General features: G+C 37.2%; 1 protein-coding gene across 1 annotated transcript; it reads right to left on the reverse strand.

The window, feature by feature from the left end:
- Positions 1-3,745: 3,745 nt before the first annotated feature.
- Positions 3,746-18,143, reverse strand: LOC125394202 (arylacetamide deacetylase-like 2). The gene is made up of 5 exons (XM_085682441.2): positions 17,866-18,143; positions 14,132-14,354; positions 11,876-11,945; positions 9,844-10,015; positions 3,746-4,467 (listed from the first exon to the last, which is right to left on the reverse strand). The coding sequence occupies exons 1-5, from the start codon at positions 18,001-18,003 to the stop codon at positions 3,865-3,867; spliced, it is 1,206 nt and encodes a 401-aa protein (XP_085538567.2). The 5' UTR covers positions 18,004-18,143; the 3' UTR covers positions 3,746-3,864.
- Between the last annotated feature and the right edge of the window lie 1,123 nt (positions 18,144-19,266).

A 19,266-nucleotide genomic window follows, 5' to 3' on the forward strand; every position in this document is an offset into this window, starting at 1 on the left:
GTTCTGTCCTTTTAAGAGACAAGCCATACCCACTCCCTCTCTTGTCTGCCAAGGCAAACTGATCTCCAGCTTCCAGCCTGAGTCCCTCCCCTTTTCCTTCTCTAAGTGGTAGCTTGAGTCTCTTCCCTCTCTCTGTCTGCCTCTCTCTGCCTTTCTCTGCTCTTCTCTCCTTCTCCTCCTTCCCCTCTATAACCCACTAAATAGATATCCAACCTCACTCTGCATGGCATCCCTACTCATCTTTCTCTCTCCAGCCACATGCAGCAACCCGAGACCAGATGCCTTTGGCGACATGTGGTGTGGTCTCGTGGCATGCCCATCCGCCTATCTCTCCTCCAGGAACTCGAACCACTAGGGGAACTACACTGTCCATGCCTGGGATTGGCTGCTCTCAGGACCTGCTGCCGCCACTCAGGGACCAGCAGTATTTCTGCTGCTTTGGCACTCAGAAATCCACAGCATTTAATTTTACCATTACGGGGATACTAATTTTTTTTTTTTAGTTGATCTTGTATCCTTCCACATAACTGAAGGCATTTATCAGACGTAAGAGTGCCTTGATACAATTTTTGGGGTCACTTATGTATACTAGCATATCACTTGAAAATAGTGAAAATTTAACTTCTTCCTTTCCAATTTCAATCCCCTTGATAGTCTTTTGTTATCTTATTGCTCTAGCCAAAACTTCGAGAACTATGTTGAATAGATAGAGAGAGAGGGAACAGCTTTGTATTGATCCTGTTTTTAGTGAAATTGCTTTGAGTTTTTCTCTGTTTAGTTTGATGTTGGCTGTCAGCTTGTTTGTATATTGCCTTTATTATGTCGAGATATAGTCCTTGTATCCCTGATCGCTCCCAGACTTTAATCATGGAGAGGTGCTGGATTTTGTCAAATGCTTTTTCATCATTTAATGAGATGATCATATAGTTTTTTCTTTTGGTTTATTTATATGATAGATTACCTTGGAAGATTTTGTTGAGTCATCCTGCTTCTCTGGGATCATGCTGACTTGATCATGGTGAACAATTTTTTTGATGTGTTTCTGGATTTGGTTTGCCAGTATTTTATTGAGTATTTTTGCATCTGTGTTCATGAGTGAGATTGGTCTGTAATTCTCTTTTTTGGTTGAGTCTTTGTGTGGCTTCAGTATGAGGGTAACTGTAGCCTCGTGAAGTGTTTGGCAATGTTCCTTCTGTTTTTATTGTGCATAACACTCTGAAGAGTGTAGGTATTATCTAATCTTTGAAGGTCCGGAAGAATTCTGTGCTAAAACCACCCAGTCCTGGATCTTCTTTGTTCAGAGATTTTTGATGGCAGCCTTGATTTCCTTGCAGTTTATAGGTCTGCTTTCATTGTTCAGCTGCTCTGGATTTAATTGTGGTACATGGTACCTACCCAGAAAATTGTCCATTTTTTTATGTTTTCCAGTTTTGTGAAATATAGGTTTTTGTAGTATGATCTAATTATTCTCTGGATTTCCTCAGTGTCCGGTTTATGTCCCCCTTTTCATTTCTGATTTTGTTAATTTGGATGTTCTGTATCTGCCCTTTGATTAGTTTGGATAAGGGTTTGTCTATCTTGTTGATTTTCTCAAAGAACCAGCTCTCTGCTTCATTGATTTTTGCATTGTTTTCTTTGTTTCTATTTTATTGATTTCAGTCCTCAATTTGATTAATTCTGGTCATCGACTCCTCCTTGGTGAATTTACTTCTTATTTTCTAGAGCTTTCAGGTGTGCTCTCTCTTGGCCCACTCTCTTTGCCTGCTCTCTGAGTCTGCTCTCCTGGTCTCTTCTCTTGGTCTACTCTGTGCAGTCACAGCTTGTGCTTCAGAATTCCCATCTTGATCCTCTCTCTTGGCCACCTCTGTGTAGTTGCAGTTTGTTCTTCAGTGTTCCTCTGAGGCTGTGTTGGGGGATAGGAGGTTTTGGGGGTGGAGTGGAACTTATAGTTTGCAGAGTCTGATGGATGGGGTGGGGATGTTGGAGCAGCCAACCTGCAGGAAACTTGCATGTTGGCTGGCTAGAGACATTGAGGCATGTAGGGAAGAGGCCCAGGGTTTTGTCCTGGTACGGAGTGCCTAAAGAATGAGGTGTATGGGTGAGTGGGTGGTAACTCACCTCTTGATTCTCTCTGTGTATTAGAAGTTTGTGTTTCAGAGTTCCACTGTAAGGCATTTTCTTAATTAGTGATTGATGGGGAAGGGCCCAGCCCATGGTGCTTGGTTACATCCCTGGGCTTGTATTTCTGGATTCCATAAGAAAGTAGGTTGAGAAGGCCAGGAATAGCTAGCCAGTAAGCATGAACTCTGCATCAGCTCCTGCCTCCAGGTTCCTGTACTGTTGACTTCCTGTCCTGAATTCCTTTGATGATGAAAAGCAATATGGAAGTGGGAGACAAACCCCCCCCCCGTTATGTCATGAGTAGTTCATATTAAATGTGGACAGATTGACTGAACTGGGTTGAGGGTATTGAGCTGAGTTGCAGAAGCTGCAGTCTGTTGGAGTTCCCCACTGTCTCTGGTGAAGCATACAAATATATTCTCACAGGGCTGAGGCCTAGTGTAGAATTAATTCCGGCAGAGTGTAAACTGTACAATATCCCTATGAATTATTCAAGGCTCAAGTGGAGTTGGTAGCTGTCTCAGATAGTGAGACATAATTATAACTTTTTGGTAGATGGCAGAAATAAACTATGTTGTTTTGATTTTTAAGTCAGAGACTAATTCTGTAGACTAGGATGAGCTAGACCTCATGGTAATCCTACTGCCTCAGCCTCCCACAAGCTACGAATACACATATGAACCATGTTAAAGTAGCAATTGGCCTTTTTGAAAAGATTTCCACATAATCTTTTGTCTAAACTTCCTTCCTCGTTATATGGTATTGCATGTGGGTTCTCATTCTCAGGAATGAAGGAGGCATAATTCTTAAATAAAACAGAAGAAAATGAGTTCATACAAAAAAGACCAAAAGAAGAGATATTGAAATTTTCCATAGGAGAATATTCAAAGAAGAGAAATGAAATAGTTCCTAAAACTGAAATTCAAGATGAAACAAGCAAACAACACTCCCCCCCCCAAAACTTATAGTCTGTTTATTTTCTAATGAGAAAGATAAAGAAAGTGTATGAATTTGGGTATAAGGAGAGTGGGGAGGATCTGGAAGAAGTTGGGAAAGGGGAAACCATAATCCGAAAATATTGTATGAAAAAATATATTTTCGATAAAAAAGGAACCACTTATAGTGATACAGCTCAGGATCAAACAAAAAAAAACCCAAGGTTTTGAAACTGAACTATTGAAAATATAAACCATGTACTTGGGGATAAAATATTAAACAAAATAGAAAATAATATCATATTCTTGTAAAATTGGACTAAAAATGTCTGCTAAATCTGTTACACTATCAAATTTTACAAGGATAAGAAAATTGGATTGTCTTCAAATATCAGGTGACAATTTTATAGTAAAAGAAAATTTTACATCTGTCAATGATTTAATATCTAGCCAATACTAATATAATAAAATACCAAGACAATCTATCTATCTATCTATGAATGAATAAATAAATAAAGAGCATCTGTCTGATATGAGAATTTACATATAATGATACTAATTAATATTTCTCAAATTCATGAAGAAATGGCTCCTTTGGGGACCACCATAATAATTGTAAATTATAACGAAGGGGGAAATGCACTAACTTACATCTTACAAATACAGAGTTTAAAAGACAGAAATCTTAATTCAAAGACACAAAGTAACTTTTAATTGATTCCAATCTAGTTTCAGACAACACAGATTATATTGTCCTTTTCACAACTAAAATATTTTTGCAATTAAACTTTATCAGGGGAAACGGAAATTATAAATTCTTGTCCATCCAACTAACATACATATCCTTTATCCTCAGTCCTAGTTGTAAATAGAGTGGTGATGTCATGTATGATAGGGCTCCATGGATTCCATCCTCAACATGGTCATGGGAAACTAGAACTCCGACGTTCTGAAGTCTTGAGACATACATGATTCCATCATCTCTCAGGACGTCATACTGACAGGTGAGAATGTATGTTCGTGGCAAATGTTGTAAGCGGGCATCATCAGCTAATAAGGGCAGTGCTCTGGGGTCCATCAGGGCCGGCAGTGAGTAAGCAGATTTCCCAAGCACAGGCTCAGTGTACTCATGGTCTTTTCTGTACTTGTCAGGGAGAAGAGTGGACCAGTTAACGAACTGGAACAGATGCCTGGACTCCACAGGCATGTGCTGGTTTTTTCTCATGGCCTGTGGAAGTGCCTCGTCCTTAGTGAAAAACAGACTCACGAGCTTTATTGCTATGTCTCTTGTCAGAACTACACCATGTTCGTTGTCTCGATGTGATGGCAAAGAGGTGTCAATCACCTGTAAGCCAGGATAAAGTAAGGCTTGCAACTTGAGTTTATGCTTCACTTCAGGATCAATCTGTACCTGAAAAAATATGATGTCCAGTGAGGCAAAGGCTTCCAACATTTCAAAAGACAAAATGTAACCGTGGCACAGACATGGGAACAAGCCCATGCAGAGTGCCGTTATAAAGTATGGTTATGTCAAAAATGCCTATAATACCCTTGATCAGTACTAACTGTCAAACCATTGAAAGAGCATTTAATAAATCTTTCTTGAGAAAGGATGAGAGAAAAAATAAGGGGGTAGAGTGACAGAAGTCCAAAGGAAGAAAGATAAACAAGTATGTTTTTATCAAATGCAACTAACAGAAATAACCCAGTCTTAAAGATGATGGAGGAATTTAAGCATTTAGATTTGTAGAAATTATTCTTGACAACTGGCCAAGGTGAAGAGGATAAGAGACTGCAATATTCAGCCCCAAATGGGACATCTGTATAGTTTAGCTCCTCCGAAGGTTCAGAAGCAGAAAGATTGTAAGAGCAAGAGATAGCGAGTGGATCACGTGGACACAGCAGAAAAGTTGCACATATAAATTCATGGTGCTTGTGTAAACATGTGTAAGACTTGTGCAAGCACAAACCAGATTAAATCCCTGCATGGAGAGAAATGGGCATGATGTCTCACCCTTAGCAGAGTAGTGGGTGACATTTGATAGCTTCTGAGAAAGAGGGTCAGTTTCCTCTAAGAGTGTAGCCCAGGGTGAATTGCACACGATCCAGTAAATAAATCAACATCCAGGACTACATGGGTGGGAAAAATTAGACTCAATTTTTTTAAAGAAGAAATAAATTTTGGTGGTTAGGGAAGAGGGGTGTGTATCTTGGAGTAATTGGGAGAGTGGGTCAATATGATCAAAACACATATCATGGAATTTTTTTCAGAAAACTATTTTTTTAAAAAAACATATTCTTCTCTTATACAATTATCTGGACCACAGTTTTCCCTCCTTCCACTCCTCCTAGCTCGCCCTCCACCTCCTCTCTGCTCCAGATCAACTCTGTCTCTATTTCCTTTCAGAAAAGCACTGGCATCCAGGAGACAACAAGCCAACATGAGCAAACAAACTACACTAAGACATTGCAAAAGACTTCATATTGAGGCTAGACAAGGCCAGTCAATAGAAGAAAAATAGTCCCAAGAGAAGGCAAAAGAGTTAGAGATACAGCCACTTGCACTGTTAGGCGTCCTCACAAAAAAAAAGAAAAAAAAAACCCACCAAGCTAACAACAGCCATAGCAAGCATACAGAAGACCTGAAGAAGACCCTTGAGGCTCCGTGCTTACCACTTCAGCAGAGAACTAATTTCTTTTTTAAAAAAGATGAAACCAAGCACACTAGTATCTAGTATTATAAAGAAAGGGAGAATACTGAGATAAGAAGAGAAAACGAACTGTCACTGAAGTCCACAGGCATCCCTTACGATATTCTACAACAGATTTTGGGACAGGCTAAGTATACCTATGAATGGAAAAGGCATCCCCTAAAAACTGTCTTAGCTTGTTTATTAGTGTCATGGAAAGAAATCATGTTGAAGTACAAGAAGCAATGAAATAAAAATTAAAATATAGAAAAAAAGTCAAAGTAATTTTAGTAGAAAATTTACCCTAAGGAAGTAGACATTTAGTATCCAAAACATCCATAACTAATAGTAATTTTGTATCATGTTGTTAAAAAGCTAACACAGAACAAAAAGAATTTTTAAACCTGAAAGTGTGAAATTTCTTACAAAATTCTATCTAATCCAAAACCTATAGGATGTAATAGATCTTCAAATAATTATAATATGATGAGATTGAAACAGTAATAAATGTCACACAAGGAACAAAACCTTAGGTTTAAAGATATTTGTCAAATGATCCCATAAACTAGTGTACATTCACCAAAAGTACCTATAAAATAAGAAGGGTAATAACGCTTTCAACGCCATTCTATAAATGATAATAAGCACTTATAACAATACGGGATGAGGCCAGAATAAAAAGGGAAATCATAGATCAATTTCCAAGGAGAACACAGACTTAACAATATTCAATAGCCAAATCAAATTCAACAACACTGGAAAAGATCGTATAATAAGATGAAGTTAACTTTATCTAAGTAGTGAAAAATTAGTATGACATATACAAATTTATCAATAAAATTCTGTATGCAAATATGAGGAAGAAAAGCTGAAATAGTTACAAAAGATGTGAAAATTTTCTTACAAATCCACCCTTCCTTCATGATTAAAAAAATTTCCAAGAAATTAGGTAAGATAGAGTACATTTGAAAAGAGCTATACTCAAGACATCACTAGCTATCAATAAACCGAATGAAAATATTCCCTCTAAAACGACAAGCACCTGCTCTCACCATGCTGCTTCAAATAACAGTGGAAATCTTAACTGGAGCAATAAGAAAGAAAAACATGATCGGGTATCAACTGGAAAGGAAGAAATTTATTTGTGCCTATTTATAGATGATACAGGTATATGTACTCAAAAACCTATAAACTGTTGTATGGAAGCCGCTTGTTTATTTGTCAACCTCTCAACAACCCATACCCGAAATAATCACACAGAAACTATATTATTTAAGTCACTGCTTAGCCCATTAGCTCTAACTTCTTATAGGCTAACTCTTACATCTTAATTTAATCCATCTCCATTAATCTTTAGATCACCACGAGGTCATGGCCTACCAACAAAGTTTCAGCGTGTCTGTCTCCGGCAGCGGCTCCATGGCTTCTCTCTGATTCTTACTTCTTTCTCCCAGCATTCAGTTTAGTTTTCCATACCTAGCTAAGTTCTGTCCTGCTATAGGGCCAAAGCAGTTTTTTATTCATCAATGATAATCACAGCATACAGAGGGAAATCTCACATCAATAAATGCTCTACCAGAAGGCTCTTAAGTGTCTTAAATACTTTTGCCGGAGCAAGATGAAAAAAAATCAACCATCACATTTGGGAACCTTGCTACAAAATTTAATAGCCCCTCATTGTTGTATCCTTCATGCCTATAAAACTAGGAACACATACAGACAGTCACATTCTATTGCCAGTAAACATTGTATTCTGGTCCCTTTGTATCATGGTGGTGGTGGCCTTTGTGTGCCTTCATAGTTTAACTGGGGAGAATTTTCCTCAGGCATTTTCTTTTCAAATAAAGTTGTATGGAGAGCTCAAAACTCTTAATCAGTGTGTTTTTCTCTCAAGTCATCTTTTCTATTGCACTAGGAAAGTTCAAATTTTCTCCTCAATGACACTAATCTTTTTAATAACCATAATTACTTTGTCTGAACTCTCCTTGCCCTCAATTTAACTAGATTAAAGCTCCTTTACTCATCATCTTGTGTACTTTTCACACTTCTGCCTTGTTTTATGCTTGCTTCTACTCTACGTCTGATGAATGAAATAAGAAACAATTATGACACACTCTAAGTGTTATGCTGTCTTAAAGATGTCCTTTGAAAACAAATTAACCCATTACTTTTTAATTCAGCATCACTCAAAATCTCAATACAAAGGCAGAAGGCAGCCAGATACTTAGAGAGAAACTAGCACAAATTGCTTTTAACCTGGTTCCCAACAGAGTATGTGTTCCCCATCGAAGCCTCATGAATACAGTCTTCTTTGTCCTCACTTCGGTTAGAACTTCTGTCTTCTAAACTCTCTTTATCATTGGCTGTCAGTCACTGCTTACATCACTCTACAGCTTCTCTAGGCCACAATCCTTCTACACAGCACTGAAACTATGAGGTCAGGGAGTCATGGTAATAGCTTTGGTTCTCAGTGCCGATTTTATGTATTAGTTACTTCTGTTGTTTCTGTAACAAAATGCCTGACAGAAACCAAAGGAGAATGGGAAACAGCCCACCATAGTGAGGAAACAGCAGGCTGATCTGTGTCAGTGAGATGAAGTGGTTATTGCTTGCTTCTATCTCAGCAGAACAGGGAAGGAGAGATGTGGGCCAAAGCAGTGCAGGTTCCCCACTCTCCTCACCACCCCCCCAGCCCAATACCACATTTGGTCCAGCCAGACTCTATCTCCTTAAGATCACACAACCTTCCCTTCTAAATTTATAAGTGAAAATTATCAGTGAAGAATGTAATATGTGGATAACATCAGCAGTCACCCTGTTTCAACTAACAGCTACAGATTATTTGAAGAAATGAGACATAATACCTTCTAGAATTTACCAACTTCTTAAAGCATTTAGTACATTTTAAATTGTCTATTAACAAGATATTCAATTAGAAATATTTGCAACATTAAAGCAATAGCAGTTACAAATGATACTATGTTCGAGAATGTAGCCAGTACATTAACAAAGGGTATTGGGAAGGAAAGCTCTCTAGTTATTAAAGATATGACTGTCAAAACTTCTAGAAAACTTAGAATTATAAGTGATAATAGAATTATATTATCCAGGATATGACAACATGAAGCTAATATAAATATATATTATAATGTTATATGTCATCAATAAATGAGAACTATTTTAATTATTTTTTAAAAATAATTATGAACTAAATTAATAGGAGGTTTGAATTATTTCTACTGTTTAGCATTTTGATACTGCTATAAAATTGAAGAGACTCTACTCAATGGTCTGTGTTCTGTCAATCATGTTTTAAATAAAATGCTGATTGGCCAGGCAGGAGGTGTAGGCGGGAAAACCAGACAGGAAGTGGAAATGATGCAAGGAAAGCAGGAGAATTCTGGGGAGAAGGAAGTCAGTTCCTCCCACTTCTGCCCAGATCACCGAAGCAGCAGGATGTGAGCTGCCCCACTGGAAAAGGTACAGAGCCACATGGCTAAAATAGATCAGAAAAATGGGTTAATCAAGATGTGAGAGTTAGCCAATAAGAAGCCTGACCTAATGGGCCAATCAGCATTATAACTTATAGAGATCTCCTGTGTGATTGATTTTACTTTGGGATTAAACAGCTGGGGGGGCGGGCAGGACAGAAATCTGAACAAACAGGCCCCCTCATGCTACAACTCAAAAATGAGATCTAGTTTGTTTTAGCAGGAAGTTTCAGTATCAACCTGGCAGTAACCATCCCAGCGCCCACAGATCCAGTAGAAGTCTAATTAAAATACTACTATGTTTTTCTTTGTTAAGGAGAAACGAGATTATCTATAACATTCCAGTGCCTGCGAAAAGCAGTTCTAGAACCACCCTTTACAAAATAAAAGTATTCTCGAGATACAGATAGGTCTGTAGATCAGTATAACAGCAAATAAAAAGTCCAAGTTAGTGCTGTTATGATGAGTTGATGCTTCCCTCAAGCACCATTGTAATTCTGTGGGAACGAATGCTCCTTTTCAAGGCTTGATACCGGATGAACGGGTCTAGCAGAGGAACAAGGAGCTGCAACCATTCCCAGCTGCAGTAGAACCAGAAATGCCTACCTGCTGAGTCACGGCTGCTGCCAGAGTGCCCCCAGAACTGTCTCCCGAAATAGCAACTCGTGTAGGATCTACTCCATATTTTCTGAGAATTTCGTCCTGAAGGAAATACTTGACTGCCGTGATGCCGTCTTCAAACTGTGCGGGGAAGTGATGCTGAGGAGCTAGCCTGTAGCTGAGAAACAGAGCAGGAATGTGCTACAGGTCTTGCACATCTAAGGCATGCAATTTAACCCCAAGCTGTACCCTTCAGCTTTTAAAAACTGGTCCAGGGTTTTCGTCTAATGTTTAGTTAAAATGAAAATCAATATAAAGGTATTTGAAATATATAATTAAGTCAATAATGGATGGCATTATTCCTGAAGTTAGCAAATTAATTACTAACCCCCTTAGGTTTGTAAGTAAAATTTTTATTTCAAGTGCATTTTATACTGGAGATAATCTATATCTTTCTTTTTCTTCCTTCCTTCTTTCCTTCCTTCCCTTTTTTCTTCCTTCCTTTCTTTTTTCCTTCTTTCCTTCCTTCCTTCCTTCCTTCCTTCCTTCCTTTCTTTCTCTCCCCCATCCTCCCTCCTTCTCTCTTTCCCTCCCCCTCTCTCTCTTTCTGTCTCTCTCTCTTTCTTCATCCCTACTTCAATTTCCACTCCCCCCTCTCCTACCAGTTCTGTCCCCTGTTCCCCACACCCACCCATCCACTCTTTCTCTGTTTCTATTCTATTCAGTAAGGGCAGGCCTCCCACGGATATCAACAAAACATGGCATGCCAATTGCAGTAAGACTAACCAGCTGCCCTCTTATTAGGGCTGGGCAAGGCAACCCAATATGAGGAATAGTGTCCCACAAGATGGCAAAAGACTGAGGGACAGTCTCTGTTCCTACTGGTAGGATTCCCACTAGAAGACCAAGCTATACATATGCAGAGGGCCTAGATGAGTCCCATGCAGGCTCGTGTTCTCAATGTAACTGGCTATGAAAACGTCTTGTTCTCTTTTTGTTCTCTAGAATGTCAACATTTATAAATATATTTGATGTTAAATGTTGGTGTTTCCATTCCTAGAATATAGTGTAAACTGCCCTAGAGAGTCTTAAAGGATAATTTAGATATGTCTATATACCCAAATGATGTTTATATTTATTATGACACACAGTAAATTTAGAACAATGCAAATCATGAGGATTAGATGAAATGTGTAGCAGACATAAACTGGTATCACTACTTGAAAATGAATTTAAAATATTCCAATTACTTCAAAATTTCTACAAATAAAATGGAGACTGTCCAAGTATTGTAACCTAGTCATTAGTATATAAAATTTTTCTGGGAATTATAAGAATAATAAACATGTTAGTACCTACTTCCTTTGCAATATCATTATATAATATTAGCAATATTGGATTCTGATTCTATTTTTATTACTGTGAACCAAGGAGAAGATGGAAGAAAAAAATTCCTCTTAAAAATGATGAATTTCAGAGTCAAACTCAGATTCAGAAATCAGAGTATATTAATATGAGTAAGGAAATGGTGATCTATCTTAAGATACTCCAGTATGCATGCTCCAAATACAATCAGAGTATAAAGTCACTTTTGGGAGCATGTGTCAAAGATTTCAACTGATCCCAAACTTCATTACTTATAACTCTCTAAATAATAATTATTTTAAAGCAAACATTTTATTCCAAGCCTAAATATGACCAAATGTCTCAAGCGTGCAATGATTAATTTGCTCCCTTCCATCTATGTGATATGGGACCCAACTGATACACATAGGATTTAAACAGAAGGATCTCAAAAATGCTCAACTTAGGATATAATTCAAAGATATCCACAATTTAAGGAGAATAGTTTGGACCCTGAACTCCTTTAAGGGGTAGTCTATGCAGCAATTGTATAGTAATATATGGTGAAATTGTAGAGATAATATGTAGTAAAATTTAAAATTACAGTTTAGGCATAAATGTGATATTCAGAAATTGAGTCTATAAGCAGTTAAGGCGAAAAAAATCACACTAATCAAAGAAATATAGCTCTTACTCCATTCCCACAACAACGGCATCAAGTTTGTTTGCAGTCCATCTATTCAGGAAGTCAAAAGCCCTCTGCTCTAAAATGAAGAGAGAAAGGTCAAAGCACTTCTTATAATAAAAAGGTATCTATATGAGAAATGTGATTTCAGATTCTTAGACAGGAATCTAAATTTCCTCCTCCTTGTTCCATGTATAGGACCCTAAAACAATTCACCATTCTTGATCTCTCTCTAGAGATGAAGGGATGATTTGTAAATTGATATTCTAGACTTGGCACATTCTGGTTTTATCTTGCCCTCTTCTATCAGCCACACAATGACCTTTCTCATAACACTTTGTGGACTGGTGCCCTGTATTTCAGTCTGGAAGATTTAGACAGTAGAATAAGCTAATTGTGCTTCCTACAGTCAATATAGCTAGGTCTATAATCCAAGATTCTCCTATCAAGAGCCAAACATTAACTCTCAATTTCTTTATTAGAAATAATCATTTTAACATTCATATATATGAACTCTTGGCATAATCTCTCAATTGGATCATAAATTCATGAAGAAGAAATGCAATAGATCTCTCTCTCTTTAAATACATATGTGTTTATGCATAGATATGTAGGAAGATGAGAGATCATAGATAGATAGATAGATTGATTGATAGATAGATAGATAGATAGATAGATAGATAGATAGATAGATAGATAGATGATTGGTTGCCTAAGATAACAAAGTAATTTCTTAAACCACTTGCTTTTGTGAATGTGTCTCAATATATGATACTACAATAATTAGGACTTTAACACAAAGTCTAAGGTCATAGTTCTTAACCTGTGGGTCACTACCTCTTTGTGGCCAAATGGCCCTTTCACAAGGGTCATATATCAGATTTTTACATTACTATTCATAACAGTAGCAGAATTATAGTTATGCAATATTAACAAAAATATTTTCATGGTTGGTGTCACCACAATAAGGAACTGCATGGAAGGGTTGCAGCATTAGGAAGGTTGAGAACCACTTGTCTAAGGAAAAGCAACTGAGTTTTTAAAGATCGCTTAGCAAGTTAATGCAAGGCTTAGATGTCAAATAGGACATATTTATCCTATTGAGTCACTATCTGCCTTCTGGACTCTATAAACCTTGAATAACTGGGAGAAAACATTTGGAATGCACAAACAATACTTTTCTTTAAGACTGTGCCAAGCATGGGGCAGGGATTGCCTCAAACTGTCAGTTTTCAGTATACTGAAATCTGTGCCATTCTTGAGGTGCAAGGAAGCATACCCAATTTTCCTTATTAAATTAAAGAACTCATTGGGGAATCTTGACTATTCAAATATTACCTGAGGCTAATATATAAATATTTACATATTATTTTGAAATGTTTATGATTCCATTATTTTGTTTCATTTTTATAGTTTACATACAATAGTTTTATATACATTGTTACAGTTTATGATAGAATTTTCTGAAGATTTTATAAACGCAAATTTTTGATTTTTTACTTTTTATCAGTTGTATATGTCCATTATTACAAAAATCAAATAGAGAATCTGGACTTCATGGTTATGGCTTGTTATTATTTAGTTCTATTTTGCGTTTTCCCCTTAGAGTCAAGTTGAACAACTTCCCTCTACGCTCTGCTCCTACTGTTGATAATGTTATTATTAGCAAATCACAAACTCCTTTTTGTAGCAAGAGCAGTTGTTTCTCATATGCATCCTGTCAATGTTGTAGTTGCTGAAGGCATTATGAACCTCAGGAGAAAACTCCAAAGCAATTGACTTGTCCATATCATTTTTAATGTGGTTTATCCCACATGAAAGATGAAAATATAATGCTACCCGTAATAAGGAACTGGTCGGGGGCTCATTTGCTAGGATGCTATTGCAGCCTTCAGGAAGCACTGCGTGTGAACCCCAGCACTCCAGACGCCAGGAGTGAGGCATATTCTTATATCCCAGCACCGAAGAGGCTGATGACCATAAATAATAGGTTACCACCAGCTAAGTAGTGAGCTCCAGAGAAGACTGGGATAGATGAATTCCTATCTCGAAAACAAAAGGAAACCAAAGTTGAGCAGTACAGAGCAAACCCTGCAGTGAAAAGCTCCATCGGATCATTCATCATAAATATGTGTACTTATCATTGTGTTGGATATCAAATATGTACATCTCTATTAAGCATGCTCATATAAGTATATTTCAATATGCCAATACTTGTATATTATAAACATGCAACCTTTCTCTATCCTTCTGTGATGAACTTACTGAAACTTCGGAAACAAAAACCCCCGCCATGAAAGTAGATCACAGCCCGTCTCGGGGCTTCCGACGTCCTCCTGGGTATGTACAGACGCACAGGGACGTTGACAAAGGCTGTATCAGTTACTGTGACGTGTTCATCTGAAAGTGGTTGTGTATAGTCCAGACTGATAATCATGGAAATAAACTCTTCGTATCTCATAACACCTACATTTTCGAGACACAGAGCCTATAAAAACAAAACAAAATTAGCAAAATAATTCAGCATTAGATCTGTAATATCAGATAAATGTGAAGAGAATGTTTAGAAAAAGAAAATTGAAAAAAACCAAAGTAACTGAGTAGAAATAAAGAATTTCTAAAATTATCTCCAAATAATATTATGAATATTTTATTGGGTGACCCTTCTGCTTTTGAAACTCTCAGGTGTTTTAGAATAAATATCATTCATAAAAGCATCTTTACTTACATTTTAAAGCCTTTTTGTATTTATTTCTTAAATATTAATTCTTAATAAAATTATAAGTCTTATAACCCTTCCCATTTTGAGAGTTGTCATATTTTCACCTAAAGTTATATTATTTAATTTAGTTTGTAAATATTATCATATGACCATATTGTACATGATCTGAATTTGATGGAGTTTGCTCTAAATCATTTGGTTTCCCTTGGCCCATTTCTGTAAAAGCCTTCCTTGATTTTATTGCAGAAATTTTCCTGTGATTAAGTGACCAGCTTACCTAGGAACTGGGCAATTTACTTAAGGAACAAATCTTAAAAGCTCCACATCCAACGGTACTCTAAACGGTCTTTATTAGTGCACTATTACAGTGTGGGGCAGTTTTAGCTGTTCTCTACTTGCCGACGAGAGAAATGTGTGCACAAAACTTCAACCATACGTGTCAAGTCGCTCACAACCCCGAGGAAAGCACACATGAACTCACAGAAACTGGAGCAGCAAGCACAGGGGCTGCACGCGTCTACGCCAGGTCCTCTGCATTTATTCTATAAACTGGCTTTCAGTGTAGTGTTTTTAAAGAATTCGTGAGTGTGTGAACAAGTGGGTCTCTGGTTCTTGGGCCTTCTTTTGGGACCTTTTTCCATGTGTTGGTTTATTTTGCCCAACTTCTATGTGATGGTTTTTGTTTTATCTTATTTAGGGTAAAAGTTAACAGCTGAACTGTCACTTATACTTGCTGGGAGAGGGAAAACTCATTTTCTCCAGGGGAGTAGCACCAGGTACATTATTCATGCCAGGACAGGCCTCATGTTCAGGAGAAGTTGACCAACATATAATGGGCTCCATAGTCTTTTTTGTGTGCTTTTATATGGTTCCAGTTTGGTGGGTTTTATGTCTTGTTTTGTTTCTTACTCTTTGGGTGTTATTATATTTTTTTCTGAGATTTGGGGTTTTATTGCTGTATTTGGTTTGGGGGCTGTTTTATTTGTTTATTTATTCATTTATGTATGCATGCATGTATTTATTTATTATTCTGTCATTCAAAGTGTCCCGACCACAGATTCCCCTTCCTCCACTCTTCCCAGCTCTTTCCACCACTTCTCATCTCCCCCAAATCCACTCCTCTGTTTCCCTTCACAACAGAGCAGGCCTTCTAAGAATATTGGCTGTATTTCTTGAAAAAGAACTTAGAGTTGGGAGGGAGGGAGGAAGAGAGGATGTGCAATAACTTGGTGGAGAGGAAGAATATCATCAAAATGTATTTAAGTTTAAAAATTATCTTAAATAATAAAAATATAATAAAAACAAATAAAAAAGAAAACTACTGATCAATGTATTTTCTGAACTTCATTTTTTTTAAATCCCAGCATTGATAATACTAACAATAAATTTCTTACTGAGCTATATTAGAGTTTAGATAAATCAATATTTTTAGTGTATACAGCAGTTCATTCTAATATTCAGCAAATCTTGTCTCATTATTTAAGTGTTCTTTATATTAATAATTCTGCAGAGGCCAGTGAGCTGTCTCAGTAGGCAAAGGTACCTACTCCCAGTCACACACACCTGCAAGACCCTGGGGAATAAGGAGCGCTGACCCTTAGACAATATCCTGTGACCTATGCATATACTATGGCCTGCCCTTCCCTACAACACACACATTAACTAATTAACTAATTAAAATGTAGAAAAATATATAAAAATAGTTCTTGAGTATTTTCTTACTTATTAAGTATTAACAAATAGATGACCCGTTAATGTGAGTTCTTGAGAAATAAGTATATTCATATAATTGTTTATTCAGTAAATTTGCTTTTTAAGTTTAAATTTTAGCAATGGTCTTTTTTCCTTTATGCCAACATTTTCAGTATGTAAACTGACACTCAAGCATTTTAAGGCTATAACAAGAACTACTAACGTAGAGATTATCAGATGTTCTTCTAGCATGCCTGAACTTTAATACACAGAACCATCCTGACAAGTATTTGCAGTTAGCATCCTCACTCTTAAGTTAATTGTATAATGTACAGTCCAAGAACTTTTTCAAGGTTATATGTGGATATTTTTACAAAACCCTTTCAAAACAACTTATGACTGCCCACCAATAAACTTATTTTTCAAGGTTGCATTATAAAGAACTTTGGTTTTCACTTTCCTGTGTTAAAAACCAATGGCTGTTATTGTCTTTGTAACCTTGACTTCCAGAACCCTGTGCTAAAATTACCAAAGATTTCCAAATTTGCTAGGATGAACTTTAATTATACCTTTATTCTGTCTATTATCATTTTAGAAGTTCAGGATAATATTTTTTAATGTAAAACACATGAAGTGTGTATTTTCATCACAGATAAGTGACAGTTGGACACATCTGGAGCTGAGAAAGTAACAGCAGGGTTTTGCAGTCGGTGTTCTGATAATGTGATGCTGATGAAAACATGGGTATTTGTCACCCACGGGGTTAAAGCACATGAAATAATCAGAGGAGAAAACCCAGAGTTTATCTGCAGAGCTGATATGGGCTTGCTCAGGTATTCTCCCATTGACTTCAATCAAGGAACCAGAACATTTGAAAAAGAGACAGCTGTAGAGAAAGTGGAGGTCTCGTGGGACTAGCTGGAAGACATAGACTCAGAGACTAGCAACGACAGATGACTGTGTCCTATAACAGTGCCTCCTGCTCTTACACCCTGGAATGACGGACCTTCTGATCATCTCCTAATGTTTTGCCTCCAACATCAGTGGGTATTTTTGGAAGGTACCCGCTTTGCACATAAAAGAGCACAGATTTGAAACAAGGCAGCTTGGAGCTCAACTTAAAGCTGTTCCTCCCTCCCTGTATGCACTCTTCTGAATATTTTTGTCCTGCCCTATGAGCTGAAATATTTAGAAAGCAATGGAGATAAATGGATATGCAACTAAAGTATATATACTATAGTGCCCAAAATGCCAGCTTCTGATGATAAGGGAACTATTTATACATCCATTATATCCACCCTGCGTATCCTAAGATAACCCCAGAAATTCTGCAGCTTATAATTGAAAGCATACAATAGAAGCGATGGCAATACGAAAAATGCTGTTTTCATATCAAATAAGTGCTATTATCAATAATTTATATCGTTATACTATAAGATCGTTTTTATCTTAGAACCCAAGTGAAAATCAATTTAATAATATTCTTTTAAAATACAGTACTTTTTTCAAAATTGTATCAGTAGTATTATCAAAGTACTCACAAGTGTTCATTCTTAATCATTGAAAAAAATTATATTATTCTTACCATAAGTGTACAAGTTTTAGCAACTGCATCCAAGGCCATTACTTTCCAAGTTTCTTCAATGTTGTCAGGTATAGGAGTATAAATATAAGATAAAAAGCTAACACAAAACAGCCCCAAACAGAGAGTTTTGAATCCCATAGTATCCCACCTCTTCACAACGCAGGTATTAAAATTTTCCCATAAGTGTTGAATAAAAATCCAAAGGATGAATACAGACTGGAAACCCTCTCAGGTGATCCAACCATTCTCACAGTGTGAGACTGATTCTCAACTCAAACCTACAGTATCAGTCCTAACTTGTTTAGCAAATCCACAAACTCTGAAGCAGATGTTGAAATTCATCAGGTCATGTACCTATTATTAACATGCAATTAAAATTCCCTAAAGTGTTCCTTCATTCAGTGACACCAAGATCAGCATAAAGCAGAATCAATGCGAGCACTGGATAATTTTTGAAGTTATCTTTTGGAGTTGCAATATTTTATAAGAGGTTTTTAGAAGGTTACTTGATATCCAGTCAAAATACAGGCTAATATTATTACTAAGGATTATTACCTATGCTAGCAGACAGTACCTAGTGTGGAGCAAGCTTTAGATTGAAAGGTAGAGGGTGTGGAGACTTGTTCAAGCTCCATCACTCAGCAAGCCAGAATTTCAAACCTAGACCAGAATTACCAGAAAATTCAGGACAAGTATTTCAGCAAACATTCTGGTTTGTAGAAGATTGCATAATATGATGCTTTGAATTTATGAATCAACATGACTTGAATTAGCTGCACAGAGTGATAAATATTGTCCCCGGGTGTGCCTGGAAAGGTGTTTCCAGAACATTGATGTTTTAGTTGGTAGCATGACTCACAGTCATGGGTGGATATCACCTGATGTATTGAAAGTACTTAAGACCATGATAAGGACACCCACTAAAGGATCTTACCTGAGTTAATGGGAGTTCACTCAATCCAGCCTGACTGCAGGGGAGCCAACATAAGACCAAACTAGGCACATATGGGCGACAGTTGTGTCTGGGGCAGGCTGTGGGGCCACTGTCAGTGGGAGCATGGTTTATCCGACTTATCCCATTCTCTTTGGAGGGATACCTTGCTCAGTCTAGATAGAGTGGGGGGGGCTTGGTCCTGCCTCAAGGCAATGTGGCTAGACTTTGTTGAATTCCCATGGGAAGCCTTATCCTCTCTGAGGAGTGGATAGAGGATGGGATGGAGAGGAAGGTGGAGAAAGTGGGAGGAGGGGAGGACGTGGGAACTGAGGTTGGTATGTTAAATAAGAAAAGATACATATTTTTTAAAAAAAATAATTAATTTAAAAAAGAAAGAGCAAATAGAAGGAAATGTAAAGAAAGCATTATTTCTTTTGCTCTCTTCTTGAGCATGTCTTGTTTTAACT

Source organism: Myodes glareolus, chromosome 20 (genome assembly GCF_982192425.1).
Source record: "Myodes glareolus chromosome 20, mMyoGla1.1, whole genome shotgun sequence".
NCBI classification, from domain to species: Eukaryota; Metazoa; Chordata; class Mammalia; order Rodentia; family Cricetidae; genus Myodes; species Myodes glareolus.